This window comes from Candoia aspera, chromosome 5 (genome assembly GCF_035149785.1).
Source record: "Candoia aspera isolate rCanAsp1 chromosome 5, rCanAsp1.hap2, whole genome shotgun sequence".
Taxonomy (NCBI): Eukaryota; Metazoa; Chordata; class Lepidosauria; order Squamata; family Boidae; genus Candoia; species Candoia aspera.
In genome coordinates, this window is record NC_086157.1 from 103,844,387 (window position 1) to 103,864,841 (window position 20,455).

General features: G+C 41.7%; 1 protein-coding gene across 2 annotated transcripts in view; it reads right to left on the reverse strand.

The window, feature by feature from the left end:
* Positions 1-20,455, reverse strand: part of CEP57 (centrosomal protein 57) — a 29,324-nt gene that overhangs the window by 5,149 nt on the left and 3,720 nt on the right. The window contains exons 2-10 of one of the 2 annotated variants that reach the window (XM_063305880.1): positions 16,809-16,965; positions 13,544-13,723; positions 11,914-12,035; positions 10,856-10,972; positions 9,463-9,540; positions 8,483-8,599; positions 6,892-6,972; positions 5,384-5,610; positions 1,097-1,241 (exon numbers count right to left, since the gene is read on the reverse strand). In XM_063305880.1, the coding sequence (XP_063161950.1) occupies positions 1,097-1,241; positions 5,384-5,610; positions 6,892-6,972; positions 8,483-8,599; positions 9,463-9,540; positions 10,856-10,972; positions 11,914-12,035; positions 13,544-13,723; positions 16,809-16,965 (1,224 nt within the window). The remainder of the gene's footprint in view (positions 1-1,096; positions 1,242-5,383; positions 5,611-6,891; positions 6,973-8,482; positions 8,600-9,462; positions 9,541-10,855; positions 10,973-11,913; positions 12,036-13,543; positions 13,724-16,808; positions 16,966-20,455) is intronic. The other variant, XM_063305881.1, reaches the window with a different exon arrangement.

Here is a 20,455-nt window from a genome sequence, read left to right on the forward strand (position 1 = left end):
GGATTTGGCTTCTGGTTCCCAGAAATGCTTCTGTCTTTGGAGAGAAGGTGTCGAGCAGCAAATAATGGGTATTGATTTGCAGAGAGAGAATACTAAGAGTTTCCCTTGCTTTCAGAAAGGGGACTTAGGTAAACCTTGTGTCCCAGCCAAATGTCTCTATATCTTCCTTCTGCAAAATAACCTATCGTAAAGATCTTTACCTTAGCATATTTTAATATGCCACCTTCAGCCTTATTGGATGTACTCGCTTTACAGGGCAGCTTTTTTCTTGCCATTTGGAAGTCGCTGAAACTATAGCTCATGTGTTGCTGTATTGCCAATTTTTTCCTGAAATTCACCACCTGCATTTAATTCCTAAGTAAATTCTCTGCCAAACCAGACAAACTTTATATCTCATTTCTTTAGGCAGGCTGTAATGATGATGTCACTTTTAAAGCTGCAAATTCTGTCTCAGAGCTTGTTTCGATGTAAAGCAGATAGTGAAACAAGGCAACTGTTATTCAACCTGACCAGATGGAATAATAACAATAAAGGATGTCATTTGGCAACTCTATCTAAATTGTTATATCATTTTATATACTCTACTTTATGTATTTTTACACCTTTGCAAGGTAGTTTTATAATGCAATTATTAGCCTTAAGTATCTAACCTTTTAGCACTTTCCATTTTATTTTATTTTATTTTGTTTCATTTCATTTCACCTTATTTTCTTCTTAACTTAATTAGAAATTGTTATGCAATTCCATTTGTGCTCTGCAATTTATGTTATACAGCTGTATACTTTTCTGGTTAGTACCTATAATAAAGATACTCTGTTCAGTGATTTCTTTTCTTTTGGGGGTGGGGTGTGCCTTCAAGTCAGTTTTGACTCCTGGCAACTGTCTGGATTTGTCCCTGCAGTTTTCTTGGCAAGGTGTTTTGAAAATTGCCTCCTTCCTAGGGCTGAGAGAGAGTGACTGGCCCAAGGTCACCCAGCCTAAGGTGGGACTAGAACTCACCGTCTCCTGGTTTCTAGCCTGATGCTTTAACTGCTACACCAAACTGGCTCTCCAATGATTTCATAGGGGCCTGAAAGCAGTCTTCAGGATGACTCACCCGTGCCCGATGCCTCTGGATTTTATTGATTTGTTCAGCCTTGGCCTCCATCCTTTTCACAAGCACTTCCAACTCCCTCTCCAAATCTCCCCTTAAGGCAATTGTTGAAGCTTCATGGATGAATTTTGCTAAACGCTGGTGTTCACTTATAGGCAAAACAAACAAAACAAAAGCTAAAAAAAAGCTGATTATTAATTTATTTAATACATATATTTCAGACCCACTTTGCTAATAGGAACAATTTTTTTCCCCCGCAAAGCAATCCCAGTATTGTCTTGGCGTACTTAAATGTCAGAAGAATCCAGCATTTTCAGAAGAGATTAGCAAATAAGGAATAGGATCTACTGCTTCTTTTTCCACCTAATCCAACTTGATCACCTTGTAGTAGTTCCCAACGCTAAAACCTCCAAGAAGCTTCCCTGGAAGCTGGCATAAAGGGAAATTTGGCATGGGTTTCTCCTTCCAGAACTGAAGTGCCAACTCTGATTTCGAAGCAAGGAAACAGAACAATCCTATGGTCTCTGAGATGCTCTGCCAATTCCAGTAAAGTTATGACATCATCAGCCACATCCCTTGCCACTGCCAGACAAAATGCAAGGACAAAGTACAGCCACCAGGCCAAAAAAAGTTGGATGTTTTCCAGGATTTTTTAAAATCATTGTCTACTTTGAATTAAATCAGGTAAAGCTTGTAACATCACTCAAAGCAGGTTTTTTAACATATGTAACTACCAAATATTACAACCAGGAGGAAGTCCCATTAAATTCAGTGATAGTACCCGGCCCATCTTGATATAACTCAAAAGTTTACAGGGTCAGGTTAGTACTTGGAAGACCTCCAGGGAACACTAGAGCTGTATGCTAGGCTGGGAAGTAAAAAAAAAATCCTGGGAAAAACCACTTCTTTACTGAATGAATGAACGAATGAACATAGTCAAAGACTAGCAACATTAAAATAAACCATACTAAAAACAGAGGCAATTCTAAGCAGCACTATAATGTCAAGATCAAAGTCAACTGGATTGACTTTGCAACCAGATTAAAAAAAATGTTATAAAGGAGCTCTACATGCTGCAACACATAATTTGGCCACATCGTGCATGATCTTTGAGGGTCTACCTAGTAACAGAAGGAAGGCACAGAAGTTGTCTGGATGATCTGGACAATTTGATCCAATGGGTAGAGTAATCTTACTTCATGTATCCCTTTAAAACTTGTAGCATAGTCTGACAGGGCCCAAAGTTTCAAGTGCTGCTGAAGTACTTGGAACAAATCCATTCCTTCTACAAAACTTTATGAAATGGACCTTCCCACAAGGCAGATGACAGTACATTAAAGTGACTGTCCCTAGACAATTCCAAATACGTCAGATAATTGGCTAGCTCCACATTAATATCCAGACTCCAGTATCTCAGACCCCTGAAAGCTAGACTGGGATCATGCATTTCTTCATGCAAACTCATTGCTTTGGAGTCTTGCTGTCTTGTTCATATTGCATGGATAGCAAGAGCTTTGATGAAAGGCCATTATGTTTCACACTGCTGCCAAGAAAAGCAACACGGATAGCTTGACTTGAAGGGAGACTTCAAGAATAACCAAGACTAAAATCAAAATAAATTCATCTAATTAAAAAAATAATCCATCATTTTTCTCTTCTCTATTTTTTTCCCCCAAATCCTGGAAGGAACATGGGAGACAATACCAAAGGTTGGGAGAGGAACACAGGGAGGCACTGTCTCATACCAATGTTTGGAACTGATAGAACAGTGTTTCTCAACCTCAGCAACTTTAAGATGTGTGGACTTCAACGCCCAGAATTCCCCAGCCAGCCACACTCATGCTAGCTGGGGAATTCTGGGAGTTGCAGTCCACACATCTTAAAGTTGCTGAGGTTGAGAAACACTGTGATAGAAGATATCTTATATTTTGACCTTCTGCCTTAAGGAGTTTGGAAGTCTTGTATTATGATCAGTGAATACAACATAAATGGAGGCTCTTTTGCAGTGGGGAAAACTTGTTTTCCTGTCTCGCAATGACCGTTCACACCATATGCTCTTCCTTCTTTGGAGCATCAATTTCAGGTTTTCTGTCTCTCCCCTTTCCCCAGCTTCCTACATCCTGACTGAAGAGAAAATGTGTACATTTAGAATATGTTTTCAGCAAGGAGATACAAATTTCACCCATACATTTCTGACTGAGGGCCCATGACACTGCATGATAGAGAGCTGGCTACATGGACGGAGAGGAGGAGCATGCAAAATCAGAATTGCAAACATGAAGTTACATGAAACATCCTCTTTCGAGTACAGTTTTAAGTGTTTCAGGTAAGAGTTTCAAATTTGGAACACCTCCCAAATGCCTGAAACAGCCAATTTCTCACTCGTAGCAGCAGTTTCACATTCAGTTTCATGAAATTTTCCCTGTAGCACCCCCAATAGCCACAGAGACAGATACACACACTGCATTTGGACAAGTTGTTTTTTCCTAGTATACAGCATCCTATGCATGTCTCTTATGTGGAAAGCATCACCAGACTGGTTTCCAAAAAAACACAAATAGAATTACAAAGAGCTCTTGCCAGATCACTATGTACAGTCAGGACCAGAAATATTGGAACAAGGATAACTGTTTTGGCATTTGGCCTCTGTACACCACCACATTGAAGTTGAAAGGAAGCACACCCAGATGGGAGCGAAGTCAGGACTTTCAGCTGTCATTCAAGGGGTTTGACAAAAGTGGGGCACTGACCATTCAGGAAGTACAGCCCGTGGCATACACACACACACCCATCGTTGGTGGCTCATAAATAATGGAACGAATGGCTGACAAGCAGCTGCATGGCCAGGTGTGGCCTGTTTCCTGGGTACCCCATAACCAATCAAGCAGATAAAAGGCTGGAGGTGGTTCTGAGTGTCACATTTGCATTTGGTAGCTGTTCCTGGAACTCTCAACGTGAGGTCCAAAGAGGCGTCCATGAGAGTGAAGGAGGCCATCATTAGGCTGAGAAAACAAAATAAACCCATCAGAGATACAGCAAAAACACTGGGAGTGGCCAATACAACAGTATGGAACATCCTGAAAAAGGAAGAATTAACTGGCAAGCTCAGCAACAGCAAAAGGCCTGGAAAACCATGGAAGACAACTAAAGTGGATGACCACGGAATTCTGCTCATGGTGAAGAGGAACCCTTTCGCAGTATCTAGCCAGTTGAAGAATGCTCTTGAGGAGGTAGGCATGTCATTGTCAACATCTACAGTCAAGAGATGGTTTTATGAATGTAAATACAGAGGCTTCACAACAAGGTGCAAACCACTGGTAAAGCTCAAGAATGGGAAGGCCAGATTAGACTTTGCCAGCAAACACCTTAAAAAGCCTGCCCAGTTCTGGAATAAGATTCTTTGGACTGATGAAACCAAGATTAACTTGCACCAGAATGATGGGAAGAGAAAAGTATGGAGAAGAAAAGGAACAGCTTATGATCCAAAGCATATCACATCATCTGTCAAACATGGTGGAGGCAGGGTTATGGCATGGCTACCAATGGAACTGGGTCACTGGTGTTTATTGATGACCTGACTGCTGATAAAAGCAGCAGGATGAATTCTGAAGTGCATAGGGCTATACTTTCTGCTCAGATTCAGCCAAATGCTGCCAAACTGATAGGACGCGGCTTCATATTGCAGATGGATAATGACCCAAAACATACAGCAAAAGCTACCCAAGAGTTTCTCAAGGCAAAGAAGTGAGATGTTCTTCAATGGCCAAGTCAGTCACCTGATCTCAACCCAATAGAGCATGCTTTTCACTTACTGAAGAGAAGACTGAAGGCAGAAAGATCCACAAACAAGCAGCTGCAGTAAAGGCCTGGCAAAGCATCTCGAGGGAGGAAACTCAGCATTTGGTCATGTCCATGGGTTCCAGACTTCAGGCAGTCATTGACTGCAAAGGATTTTCATCCAGGTATTAAAGGCGATCCTTATGTTTGTAATGATGTTGGTCTGTTCCATTACTTATGAGCAATCAATAATGGGGGTGTGAGTATGCCACAGGCTGTACTTCCTGAATGGTTAATGCCCCACTTTTGTCAAAGCCCTTGAATGACAGCTGAAAGTCCTGACTTCGCTCCCATCTGGGTGTGCTTCCTTTCAACTTCAATGTGGTGGTGTACGGAGGCCAAATGCCAAAACAGCTATGCTTCTTCCAATATTTCTGGTCCTGACTGTAATAAATACAGATATGCTCAGAAAAGGATCATAAGGTGAACATTTGCATGAGAGTTTTGACTCACAAACTCATTTGCCCGAGCTCATCTTGTAATGTCAGAAGCACCTCAGAAAGGTCTCCTTGGGACGTGGAAGAAATGGAAGATAAAGAAGGTCTCCTGCCCTTGTTCATCTGTTTACACAGCAGGACTTCGCTGACCACGCGGTCGTTGCAGAGGGCTTTCGAATGATGCTTCATGAGGTGGAGCACGTGCTGCACATTGGCTGTGACTGAGTGGCTTGGGCTGGTAGACTGAGGCGATGACGGAGAGCAGAAATGGAAAGCAGGAAGGTTATGCACTGAACAGACCAAACAGACTGACACTTCTTAACATTGTTAACGATCCCATAATAAAATCCCAAATGGGTGGAGGGCCAACATTTTTACACCCTATTTTTATGGTGATGTCTTTAAAAAGGACTGTGGTGCTTTAAGGCAAAAAACGTTACTGTCTCTGCACCAAGATAAGATGAGGATGGAATTTGGTCATTATTAACAAATCCTGCAAAAGAAAAAATTTAAGGAAAAATAAAAAGAGGCCCCACTCGGTTCGGAGGGCAGCCCCTGACATGGCACACACAAAGCCCTGTGCAGCCCTGGATTCAACATCCCACCCTAAGCCGACCATTTTCAACACTGAACATCAGTGGCTTCCAGCACTCAAGATGTTCCCTCTCTTCTATTTGGGATCCTTTAAAAAATAAGCGAGACAGTCAGGAATTTCTGACTTCTACAGAAACAGAATGATGTCCCTTTTCCATTCGCATGCAATCCCTTGAGAGTGATGGCTCAACTCCACCTAGTAAAAAATCACACCGTAGTGTGGCCAAGAAAATTTAAGGCAATTGTTAAGTCTTAAATTTCCTAGCCTGAACCAATCTATTTTCTTCAAATATGTGACCAAAAAAACAAAACAAAACCCCACAAATGGAACCAGCAGTAAACTTCTTGGTTTGCTTTAGAAACCATTCTGCCTTGTGCTCAGTTTTGTGTCTGAAGGCACCGTTGCCAGGAGGACCAGAAAAAAAGAGTAGACCGGTCTACGGTTGGATTGTCCCTTCAAGGAATCTACAGGGGGCTGCATGCCAGCCATTTGATGAGTCCATGCTTTCTCACCTTTGAGCCCTTTTTCCAATCTCTTTCTCCCCTGTACCCTCTCCCCCCGCACACTCCTTTCTGGGCCCTCTGGCTATAAACAGAAGCCAGAAGCAGCATGGCCAATGAGGAATGCCACAAATTATACAGCTCAGCAACATCTGGAGAACTTCTGGTCCCCCAACCAACAAAAAGCCTGCTGAAATCTCCCTTTTGTATTTGGGCACTGATGTTTTGCCTGCACAAGCTGCAGCATTCTTCGTTCAGAACTAAGGTCAGAATAGAGATCCACTTCATTCCGGATTCTCTTCCAAGAACGGCTACCAAGATACTCCTGGGATGACTATAGGGATTTAATGAAAACAGCCACCCTTTCCCACTGTGTGCTCCCTATGACAGCATCGAGTGATCAGGGCTCTGAAAATTATGCTTCTTTACCTTCCCAGCAACAAATGGCACATCACCCAATCGTAGCCTGTAGTGGGGCTGTGCATGGAAGTGGGTCATTCCCGTGTCATTCTAAAGGAGAGAGAAGAAGCTTCCTCAAGAGAAGAAATTATGCCAGACCCAGTTCCGCTCATATGAAATACATAAAGCTGGTAATTAAATGAGATCATTCAGGTCTCTCACGCTTGTATTAAGGCCTTGAGAGCAGACCAATAATATAATATAAACCATTGCTGCTTCTTAAGAACTTTGTGAAACAAGAGATTTTTTAGTGTTTGTTTTAAAAGGAATGTTTCTTATAATAAGAGGTGGAAAAATAGTCTAAGGTGATCTTTTTCTGTATCTTTTGGAAGAATGACATCCAGCTAGGGCATGGAGCTATCCCAAGAGAGACAGAACCCATACATAAAACAGGACTTGGGCAGCTCCTACAAAGCAGGAGTCCAGCAGTGAGCAGTGCCTTTGTTTTCTGACATGCTACTAGACACTCTAATTTAGGAGATTCCTGGCTGATTCATTCTTGAACAACTGAAATTGATTAAGCCATACAGATCACTGCATTTGGTTACCCAATGAAAGACTTATTAAGGATACCTTATGACACTTAGTTTAGCAGGCTAGATAACCGCAGTGCTATCTTTCTAGAAACCTTTTGAGAATCGATTTGCTCTTAAACAGATGCGTAAGGCTAGCCACCTTGTTTACAAGTAAAGAGTTCAGGATATATATACGCACACACATATACACACACACTGTAGGTATGCGTGTGTATATACATGTATGTATGTATATGTATGTGTGTGTATATGTGTGTGTGTGTATGCATACTGTCTGTATGTGTATATGTGTGTGTGTGTGTGTATCACCCTTATAAAATATGTAAAACGTCTATCATCCTTTACAGGACTTAAGAATGCAAACAGGGCCCTTGCTAAACGAGACCAAACCATCTATTCCAGCATTCAGTTTCCAGCAGCTACTGGGCAGGTTCTTTCAGAAGGTCATCCTCTTTGCAAGTTCCACCCTTGCAAAAGCGATGCTCCAATCATTCTGTGACTCCTTGCTAAAAGACCTCACTACCCCATGGTATGGAAGCTCTGTTTGGCTATCACAGCTATCAACAAGCCAGGTTGGGTCTCTTTTGAGGTTCCACTTAATGTTTCGAGTTTGACCTTTAAGGCTCCACATTATTTTAGGGCCCAGGTATTCTGAGCATCACTTTCTTCACATCAAATCAGTGGAACATGCCATTAGTCAGCAGAGCCCTTGATCCAAAGGCCACCGGTGAACGAAACTTCTCAGGTAATCCACTATGAACAGTCCTTTTTCAGGAGTGGCACCAACCTCTTGGAATTTAATTGTGGTATTTTACTGATACCAGCGGGACTAAAATAATGATGACTTACTTGTCCCTTTTGTTGCTAAATGCAAGTAGATTTGGATACAATTCATTAATGCACAATCAGTAATAGATTTATTTCATGAATCTAACAATAGTGTTACCAAGAAGTAAATCCTACTGAGTTCAGTAAGATTCCCAAGCAAGTATTTATAAGACTGCAAGCAAGTAGCCTCAGCCTACCTTCTCCAGCTGCTTTGGTTTTTTTTTCATCTTCTTGGGTTTTGAAGGCATCAAGACTGGTGCCGGCTGGGTCTGGGCCTGCAGCAACCTTCTATTTGTCTCCAACCCTGTCTGAAGCTGCCAAGATAAGTCTGGGAATTATTTTATTCTTTCAATCACAGTAACAGAACTTGACACTTGGGGATGGACCAATCCAGAAATAAGCCCTTCCTTGGCTTGTCAATTTGGATCCCTAAAAGTGAGATTCTACAGAGGTTGAACTCCAGAGTTATTTCTCTCCCAATCAGGCATTTGGGACATTAGCTGGAGGAAAAGAGGGAGGGAAGGTATATTGTAGAAAAGTTGCAGGCAAGAGAAAGGTTAAAGCACCCCAATTCCCCTTTCCTGTTGCTTGTTAGATGTTCACTGGAGAGCTGGAAATTCTCTTTTATTACCATTAAAAGTCTTGCTTTTTCCCAAATGGCAGCAGAACTTTGGGAGCAACTGGATTGGCTGGACTTATGAAACACAAACATCATACTGTGTTTCAGCTTAATCTGTTGTATGACCCCAATGTTTGTGATTTATTCCTCTGTTAAACCAATTACGGTTTAGTACAGTAAGTGACTCAGCCTAGAATGTAATAGTGAGCTATTGCCCCATGACCCAATATGAAGGAATTGCATTATTAAATCAACAAATATATACACTATGTGTAGCTTGGGGGAATCTGCATGAAAAAGCTAGAGGAGCACTCATTTTTCCCCACAAACCTGAATGTGACTATTTAACACAATATAGTTGTGTTGTCTTCCAAAGAAAGCATCTGCAGTCTATATCCTACTTGTTGGCCTGACTGTTCAGACACTTAAATCTTGTGCAAATTGGCCTCTTGTGTCTCTGAAGCAATACAGAACCTCCCCAGGTCCACGTGATCACCTCCTCAACCAAGGCAGGGGTATCTCATTGGCAGGACAACAGCCCACATGAATAGGATTTACCTCGGCAGCTTTCACCTGCACCAGCTTCCGAGCACGTTCTTCCTCTTGGAGCTTCTCTTCCAATTCTTTCATTTTTTTCTATTTAAACAAATTAAAGCAAGATAATCTCAAGCAAAATGTTGCTGCTACTATACTGCGCTGGGTGGGATGCCATGTGGCTGATCCAAATCCTGATCCAAATCTTAATCTTTCCTTTAAAAAAAGTAGTAGTCTAGCCTACTTTATAGTTCTAGAAAACAGCCAATTTTACCCACCCACCCCGCATAAAAAAGTAGGACAGCAAAGGGTAAACAGAATAGGTATCAGTGACATCTTTCAAGGATAGGGGGCACCACAGATACATTTGTTTGCAAGGAAAATGTTCTTCTGATCTGCCTACTGACTGCTCATTTCCAGTATAAAAGTAATAAATAAGAACACAGAAAGACCCTATTGACTCAGACCAAGATTCCATCTGGTATAGCAGCTGGTAGAAGGTTGATTGGGAATCTACTACTAGATCTTTATGATTAGGCAAAGAGTTGCAGCCGCCAAACTGTTTAAAAACAGCTGCAGCAAGGAAAAGAAACCCCAAAAAATCAGGGTGCATAAAAATAAGATTTGGGAGACCACCAGGTCCCAAACCACCAGTTTGGGACAAAGGGGAATTTGAAATTTGTTTTTCAAAAATTCCTGGCTGAACACAGAAGAGGCACCTTGAACAGGTTGGTAGTCCTGCAACAGAACCTACAACCTGAACATCCATACATCCAGGGCAAATTCAGAATTTTTTTTTTCAACAGGTAGCCAAAAACCTTTAAGAAGTTTGTAAAAAGTGAACAGTCTATCATCACAGAAATGTTTATCATTCTTGAGATAAAACAACAACAATCTGCAATCTTTTGCCTACTTTATTTATTGCTTGATTTATATCTCACTCTGCCTTCAGACAATCAAAGTGATGTACGTAGGACACTTTCCTCCAGTTCCTTCTCCACAACAACTCTGAGGGGTAGGCTGGGCTGAGAGAGAGTGACTAGCCCAAGATCAGCAGTGGACTTCCATGCAGAGTGTAGATTTGAATCTGGGCCTTTCTCCCAGTCCAAAACCTTAACCAGTATACCACACTGGCTCTCACTTCTGGGAAATCAGCTTCCCTGAAATCACTGAATTGCGTCTGCTGTAGACCTGTTATAGCAGTGTTCTCCTTGGGAGTCTCGCGATCTGTGTAGTTGCAAACTCTCAAATTTCTCAGCACTGACTTGGCTAGATAGAGAATTCTAAGTTAGTCAGTACATCTTGTGGGCACCTAGGTTGAGAAGGCTGATATACAGAATTCTACATATGATAAAAGGTTGAGGATTACATTATCACAAAATTTGCACTCCACAATGAGCGCAGCCCCAACCCTCACCTCTGCAAGAGACTGCATTGCAGTAAGCCGGGTGTATTCTTTCTCAAGCAGATCCAACCTTTCCAACTTGGACTTCACGTGGGAGTGATCAACAGTCCTCTCTCTTTCCAATGTGGCCTGGAAAAAAAAAAGGAGGAAAACAAAGCTCTTTAAGTCATGGAGAAGAAAGACCTGGCCCAGTTGAACTGAATTCTGTCTCTTGATGTCACAAAAAGAGGGGAAATTAAAAAAAAAAAAAAAGCAACCACATTTGTTACTTGTATTTCTCTGAAAAGAGCAAAAGTTTAAAAAAAATCTTGGACATAAGTAAAATGTTTTCAAGAACCTGGCTTCAAACATTTTATTCTATAGCTAAACACTGATATTTCAGTCTGGGGACTATCTTTGGCCAATATAAACTATTTTTGACCAAAGAAATAATAAAACAGTTCCTAGACTATATAGTTTTAGACCATAAGAAAGAAAACAGATATTATGTGTAGGAGACAATTCTAGGATGTTCTTTCTGCAGTCTTCTGCAGTCTGAAGTGCTACATGGTAGGCTGAGAACTAAGATATTCAAGAGGTAATACAACACAATGTCTGCCAGATTCCCTTGCCATTTTTATTTTTTTTAGTTTCCTTCAATCATCATCCTGATTTCCAGTAATACCTTTGCACCCTACGGTTTCAGTTCCCAACATTTCCCAGCCATCATGGCTAATCCTGAAAATTAAAATCCACAGATTTGGGAGATGTCTATATTGGGAAATGCTGGTCTACTGAGTTCAGCAGCTGTAAGAAAGTTGCTGTTCTCTAAAGCTAGTATTTGGGTTGATTTTCTCTGATTTTGGAAGTAATCTATAGCTTTCATGACTAATAACCACTGACATTCTACCTTCCCCTAATCAGTCTATTCCCTTTAAAACCAGCTAAACCAATGACCTTGATAAATAGTCTAACAGCAAATTCTAGGAAGTTTTAAAAGATGCTGTGGCTACTGGCAACTTTTCTAGAACCCATAGACCAGGAGTAGAATGATCATATTTGGGTGGCTAGAACTAACAAGGCCCATGTACCTGTTTCTCCAAGACAGTTGTCTTCTCAAGTTCTGCCTGTGCTATCATTTCCTTCATGTATTCCAGCTGTTTCTCCAGAAGATTACAGCGAGTCTCGGCTGCTGCCAGTTGTGCTGCCAGCTCTGGAGGTAGTGCAGCAAAAGCAAGTTAACTAACGTTGTTATGAAGTTCCACATGAACCAGACAGATTGGCCGCTGCAAATCTCTTTAAAAGTTTTTTTTTCTTCCAAACAAAGAAGAATATACGTGCTACAGATCCAACACAGAATGGGTCCTAAGGAGACTGTTCCAATGGCTGCATTTAGATACAGGACTGGCTCTTTGAAACCAGAAGCTCCCAACAGATAGGTGAGAAGACTAGGAGAAATATCCAACTTGAACATCCAATGAATGAATCAAGAACCAGAAGTATGTGACCAGGTATATCGAGCAGACATATGCTACCTTACATCCACACCCAAGGTGCTCAGACCAGCCACAAATGCATCTCAATGTGGAACAGAAGGGTGGAGAACAAGGTGCTGTTGAACTTGATCCCATACTTGCCTTGGCCAAAGGCTGATTAATGGCAACCTGACAGAGAAGTCTGCCAGTTCCTCAGCAAGCAGGACACAGTTGGGCATCGTGGCAACTAGATTGCTTTTGGAACTGGACTATGCATTCTAATTCCATAAAGTGCTGTGGCTAAACCCTCAATTCTAGCTGAGGCTTTCCTGAACAATATATTTTCACAGTGATTTTTTAAAGTTTTTCCAGAGATTCTCAGAAATTGGTCAATGAGAAAATATGTAGATATACTGCCCTGAAAAACAACTGCCCCTTTCTGAACCACACAACCAAACACCTCTGTATTCTTATTTTGTTGCCTGTGTCAGAGATCAGCAGAGATCCTTTGACCACAGGTTGAGAATATTGCACTGGGCCACTTGCAAACCACAATACTTTAGTGATGCAATTATTATTCACATTTATCTGTGTGACTACTTTGGAGGAGGCATATAGGAAGCACTACAAGCTTCCTTACCGAACTCAAAAAGGGAAGTTCCTTTTCAAATAGAGATTCTTACACACACACACACACACACACAGAGAGAGAGAGAGAGAGAGAGAGATCTTCAAACTTAAGGAAAGCAGTGGGGTCATAGCCATCAGCCGTTCATTTGGACGTGCAAGGCACAGGTTCAACCACTATGCAAAGGAAGCTTATGTACAGCACTTATGCACAGAACATCTTCCCATGGAGGGATCCTACTTCTGGAGTCCTTGGGGCTCTCTCAGCTTGGTAGTCTGCTCACAGATGTTTGAAGACTGAAGATGTTGCCTAGTCGGGCAACAAAATGTCTGCAAGCAAACAACCAAGCTCAGCGAGCACCAAGGACTCCACAGTTCAACCCTGAGCTACAGAGATTCTCTTCTGTTGGATCCTACTTGGCTACAGTGACTGCTTACATAGACGCATTCAATCTATGCAGAATTGTTATGCTGACTGCAACCAAAATTGGGAGAGATGTAGCGAATGGATTCCCTGGAGACATGGCTTCTGGAAATGTCTCTGCCTCATTTAGTATCCATCCCTGTACCTGCGCCATTCTAAGTTTTGTGGATGAGCAAAGAAGATATATCTATATACCATCATTTTTCTTGGACACTTGCAACTTCGATTGTTCTCTTTCCAGCAACTGCTCACTTAGCACTTTTTTATAATCTGAGGTCTCTCTGGTCAGGCTTTTCACATTCTCTTCTGCTTGAATCCTTTCTAGCTCCAACCGTCGTATTTTCTCCTGCAGGTTCTTCAGAGCTGAGAATATGGCTGGTAGATAAACAAATTTAATTAGACCCATCAGTTAGCAAGCTGGTAGGGGACAGGTGATGGTGATGGACTCAAGGGGGCAAAGATTATAAGTCAATGATGGTTCAGCTATCAAACTATCAAACATCCTGGCTGGGGAATTCTGGGAGCTGAAGTCCACACATCTTAGAGTTGTCAAATTTGAAAAACACTGGCCTAGCGCAAGACACATTTTTCTCTCTCACTTATTCCACAAGGACCATTAGGAAAATGATTAAAAATAATACAATTTTTACAGAATGAAAAAAAAATATTAAATACTTGAAGAGTATTATATTAGGGTAATTCACCTGCCTAATGTAATTCTACATACTGTGCACCTGAGTTAAATTTTTTATCTAATTCAGCTTTTGTCCCAGCCTTGCCCACTTTTTGGAGTACAGCTCTTGGCCTGAAAAAAGTGGAACACCTTCTAATATAATAACATTAATACCGAACAAAGATTGCCAGATATAATGTTTGAGCAATTGAGCCTCTGCAGTTAAGAGGAACACAGAGAGCTGTAAACAAAGTATGACTTCAGTTCTTCATGCTGGCACTTCTGCAAGGAAGTCACTGTCACTGATAATTAGCAGGAGCACTTTTTCTCTGCAACAGCCAACAGAGAACCTTACTTGCATAATCCTATTTTAATTAGATTATCAGCAGCCACTCCAAAAGGGAAGGTAATTAATGTCCTGGGGTATACATGTAGCTCAAAGATTCCCAAGTGCTTCCAAGTAAGAAACCTATAATTTCATTCTCATTCATGAGTAGGCCACATCAGATCAAATGGGTAAAGGATGACGAGAATCCATGCAGCTTCCTGGAACTCAGGGCCCGCAAGGGACACATTCAAAGTAAGGGAAGACAGGAATATAATTCTCCCACTGGATTCCAGCACAAATGATAACTGGTATAACATTTGCCTTACTTCAATTAGGGGCCAGGAAACTGATCTAAATGAGGACTTATCAACCAGTCAAAGCAGGTTTAAGAGGATAGATAAATTATAGGGTGTATGGCAAAATGGCAGCTATGGCATACTGTACCAGTCAAGATAGCTGGGGACAGAGAAAGCAGTGGCAGTTATTTGTTTCTGCATTATGGATAAATCCTATAAAAACAGAATGCATCTCAGAAAATTACATGTGTCACAGAGGAATTTTTCAGGGACTGTTTTTTTTCCCCTGGATGTCAAAGAGACTGTCATACTGGCTTATAATGTAATAGTAGTAGTGTGTCTCAGATTAACAGTGTTAGATACTTTATCTTTCCTTTCCAGAATAGGCAGTATTTCCTTATCTAAACCTAATTTCAGAGCTTTCTCAGCTTTGAGATATAAATTGCAGAGTTACTACAAAAATAAGCTTGAAAAAACAAGACATGTCAACCAACTGGACCTTTGTTCCATTCAACGTCTTTTATTGATTTATATCCCTCTAATTGAACAACAAAAGTATATTAATATCTTATAAAATGTAATGACAGAACAGTGCAAAAAAATTAATAGGTGCCCATAAAGAATACATCTATTCACAACAGCAGCTTCAATGTCAACTATTTTAAACACCAAAAGTCCATTATAGCAGCCAATCGTACACACAAACACATATATATATTAGCCTGGCAATTTTTTGCCAGCTAATAAGCAGCAATCATGGTCACTTAAGACTATAGGAGAAAAAAAAATAATCACCAGAGTTTGGCAATACCTTTACTAGGACCAAATCAAAATGCAATACATCTTCATCAGACAAGATGTTAGAAAAAACAGAGGTTAAGAAAGAAGCAACAATGTGCAAAAATTAGGCAAGATTTATTCATTCGTTCATTTACTGTAATTGATATGCTGCGTTCTCCGAGGACTCTAGGCAGCTCAGAATCAAATGAAAACCATAAACCACCTAAAGCACACAGATAATTCCTCCCAAGTTTGACTGCTTCCAACAGTTGTACCCTCCGCCCTGCAGGCCCACTGAAGAAGTAGGGCCTTGGAAAGGAGTCATCTGCATCCCTGGAGGCAAGCTGTTCAAAGTGAGGGGACTTCTGCCAAGAAGGGCTGTTTCCTAGTTCCCTCTCTGACTTTTCTCAGGGGAGGGATTCTCAGCCCATCCTCTTGGGTTGCATGGAGGGGATGGAGAGACTCCACCCAAGTCAGTCCCAGAGCTACAGTATTAAGCAACGGAACGGCCAGCCTCTTGAAGTTGTGGCTGCTCCATCACTGAAGGTTTACAAGAAAAAAACTGGACAAATGGTTGAGGATTCCTGCGGGGGGAGGGGGTGACTAGAAGACCAAGGTCCTTTCCAACCCTATGATTCTAACAAGGTCCCAAACCTCAAAGGGCTTTATAAGTGATAATCAGCATCTTGAACTGGACCTGGCAGTCTGCTGGGAACCAGTGCAGCTCCGACAAGATTGGTGCTATTCTGATATTCTGGTAGTAATCACTCAGTAGGCAGGTAGCTGTATTCTAAACTTTGAAGCGTCAGAACTGCCTTCAAGGACAGCCCCCCGCAGAATAAATTGCAGCAATCAAAGCACAAGGTGACCAGTAATATCAGATCAGGAATTCTGTTGCCAGATGCTTAAGCCGTGAGGTCTGCCATGCAAATACAGTCCTGAGATAGAGGTTGCAGGCTGAATGAAGAGCCAGTGTTAACTGTTGTAATTTCTGATCACAACCAATATTCAGAGGCTGGGAAATTATGCAGTTGTTTGGAGTTGGGAAGGAGATACTGAGAGAGCAAATTTGGGACCAGGAGGGAAGGGAAGGGAACCAGCAGTGCCTGTTCCTCTGGTGAACAGGCACAACTAAGCTGCCATTCTGTGCCTGAGAAATGTACCAATGCATTTCTGAAACACCCACAATTTTTATTAAGCCATGTCACAAAACAACACGTAGCTTTCTTCAAATTTTATACAGCAGTTTTTTAAGACAGGAAGTGCATGCCAAGGCCTAGAAAGATAATACCATTTTCAAGCTGATTTATTGTTTTGAACAGGATTACATATAAAGTAAAAACTGTTCCCGACAGCCCCATTTCCTCTGGGTAGAAATATTACCTTTGCTGTTACTCTCTGGATAGGCAATTACCGGCTTGGCAGGGGATCGACATAGGTCAGCATTAATGAATGGTTTGTGCCTGGGGTACTCTGAGAAGGAAGCTGCCGAAAGCCCATCAGTGAATGATGTAGATCTGTGACTTGCATGGAGAATACCCTGAAAGCAAGTAAAAACAGCTAATTTAGCTCCTTGAAAGATACAGAGATGCTATCCCGCACTCATCCGTAACAGGAAGGAGAACAAGTTGAATCTTTAGAAGGCTATAACAGTTCGATTAGAGAAACCACTGTTGAGTTGATAAGTATTATCAATCCCCAAAGCAGTTATTATCACACTCCAGCAGACTGAGGACAGGGTCTATAACTTCTTCAGTGCTAGGCTAAAGTGCCTCTTCACACACAAAAATGCCTGAAATCTCCAAGATTTCTGCAATCTATCCTAGAGAGCTAATCAAGAATGATGAAATCTCATAAACTCTCAAGATATTTGAGCATTTGTGCAAGATTTGGCAACATCAGCCATTTTTAAAAAATCTTGGGAGGATATGGGCAGCCTTTCCTCAAGCAAGGAGGAATCATATGGCTGACCCTAGGCCAGGGATAGGCTTGAGTTTCTACTAGCAGACATTCACACTAATGTGCAGTTGAAAACAACGATATGAACTGATACCATCATTAAATATATAATTAGCTTCTAATATCCAGATAATACCTATCTATTCCACTAGCTGCTTCTGGCATACAGCAATCAGTGGAAAGTCAGAATGCAGATTTAATAAAGCTAAAGAAACTTATTCTTCAGCAAAGGATCGTTACCTTGTCATGGTGCTGGAGCACCTCAATGATGCCATGAGCTAAACTGTGAAGGGCCCCCAAGACGGGAAGGTCATGACAGAGAGGTCAGACTCAAGGCGATTCCTGGGGAAGGTAATGGCAACCCACCCCAGTATTCTTGCCGTGAAAACTAAATGGATCAGTACAACCAGAGATATGTCGGTATACCATTGGAAGATGAGACCCCCAGGTCGGAAGATGGTCAAAATGCTACTGCGGAGGAACAGAGGATGAGTTCAACTAGCCCCAGACGTGATGACGCAGCTAGCTCAAAGCCAAAAGGACGGCTAGCGGCCGATGGTGCTGGTGGTGAACAGCGAATCCGATGTTCTAAGGATCAACAAACCATTGGAACCTGGAATGTAAGATCTATGAGCCAGGGCAAATTGGATGTGGTTACTGGTGAGATGTCAAGATTAAAGATAGACATTTTGGGCGTCAGTGAACTGAAATGGACTGGAATGGGCCACTTCACATCAGATGACCACCAGATCTACTACTGTGGACAAGAGGACCACAGAAGAAATGGAGTAGCCTTCATAATTAATAGTAAAGTGGCTAACGCAGTGCTTGGATACAATCCAAAAAACGATAGAATGATCTCAATTCAAATTCAGGGCAAGCCATCTGACATCACAGTGATCCAAATATATGCCCCAACCACAGATGCTGAAGAAGCTGAAGTAGATCAGTTCTATGAGGATCTGCAGCACCTACTGGACAACATGCCTAAAAGAGACGTTATTTTCATCACAGGAGACTGGAATGCTAAGGTGGGCAGTCAAATGACACCTGGAATCACAGGTAAGCATGGCCTGGGAGAACAAAACAAAGCAGGACATAGGCTGATAGAATTTTGCCAAGACAACTCACTCTGCATAACAAACACTCTCTTCCAACAACCTAAAAGATGGCTTTATGCAAGGACTTCACCAGATGGACAACACCGAAATCAGATTGACTACATCCTTTGCAGCCAAAGGTGGCGGACATCTGTACAGTTGGTAAAAACAAGACCTGGAGCTGACTGTAGTTCAGATCACGAACTTCTTATTGCACAATTTAGGATCAGACTAAAGAGATTAGGGAAGACCCACAGATCAGCTAGATATGAGCTCACCAATATTCCTAAGGAATATGCAGTGGAGGTGAAGAATAGATTTAAGGGACTGGACTTAGTAGACAGGGTCCCGGAAGAACTCTGGACAGAAGTTCACAACATTGTTCAGGAGGCGGCAACAAAATACATCCCAAAGAAAGAGAAAACCAAGAAGGCAAAATGGCTGTCTGCTGAGACACTAGAAGTAGCCCAAGAAAGAAGGAAAGCAAAAGGCAACAGTGATAGGGGGAGATATGCCCAATTAAATGCAAAATTCCAAAGATTAGCCCGAAGAAACAAGGTATTATTTTTAAACAAGCAATGCACGGAAGTGGAAGAAGACAATAGAATTGGAAGGACAAGAGACCTCTTCCAGAAAATTAGAAACATTGGAGGTAAATTCCAGGCAAAAATGGGTATGATCAAAAACAAAGATGGCAAGGACCTAACAGAAGAAGAAGAGATCAAGAAAGGTGGCAAGAATATACGGAAGACCTGTATAGGAAGGATAACAATATCGGGGATAGCTATGACGGTGTGGTCCGTGAGCTAGAGCCAGACATCCTGAAGAGACAGGCTGAGTGGGCCTTAAGAAGCATTGCTAATAACAAGGCAGCAGGAGACAACGGCATCCCAGCTGAACTGTTCAAAATCTTGCAAGATGATGCTGTCAAGGTACTGCATGCTATATGCCAGCAAATTTGGAAAACACAAGAATGGCCATCAGATTGGAAAAAATCAACTTATATCCCCATACCAAAAAAGGGGAACACTAAAGAATGTTCAAACTATCGAACAGTGGCACTCATTTCACATGCCAGTAAGGTAATGCTCAAGATCCTGCAGGGTAGACTTCAGCAATTCATGGAGCGAATTGCCAGATGTACAAGCTGGGTTTAGAAAAGGCAGAGGAACTAGGGACCAAATTGCCAATATCCGATGGATAATGGAAAAAGCCAGGGAGTTTCAGAAAAACATCTATTTCTTCTTTTATTGACTATTCTAAAGCCCTTGACTGTGTGGACCACAACAAATTGTGGCAAGTTCTTAGTGGTATGGGGATACCAAGTCATCTTGTCTGCCTCCTGAGGAATCTGTATAACGACCAAATAGCAACAGTAAGAACAGACCACGGAACAACGGACTGGTTTAAGATTGAGAAAGGAGTACGGCAGGGCTGTATACTCTCACCCTACCTATTCAACTTGTATGCAGAACACATCATGCGACAAGCTGGGCTTGAGGAATCCAAGGCTGGAGTTAAAATCTCTGGAAGAAACATTAACAATCTCAGGTATGCAGATGATACCACTTTGATGGCTGAAAGTGAAGAGGAACTGAGGAGCCTTATGATGAAGGTGAAAGAAGAAAGTGCAAAAGCTGGCTTGCAGCTAAACCTCAAAAAAACCAAGATGATGGCAACCAGCTTGATTGATAACTGGCAAATAGAGGGAGAAAATGTAGAAGCAGTGAAAGACTTTGTATTCCTAGGTGCAAAGATTACTGCAGATGCTGACTGCAGTCAGGAAATCAGAAGACGCTTAATCCTTGGAAGAAGAGCAATGACAAATCTCGATAAAATAGTTAAGAGCAGAGACATCACACTGACAACAAAGGTCCGCATAGTTAAAGCAATGGTGTTCCCTGTAATAACATATGGCTGCGAGAGCTGGACCATAAGGAAGGCTGAGCGAAGGAAGATCGATGCTTTTGA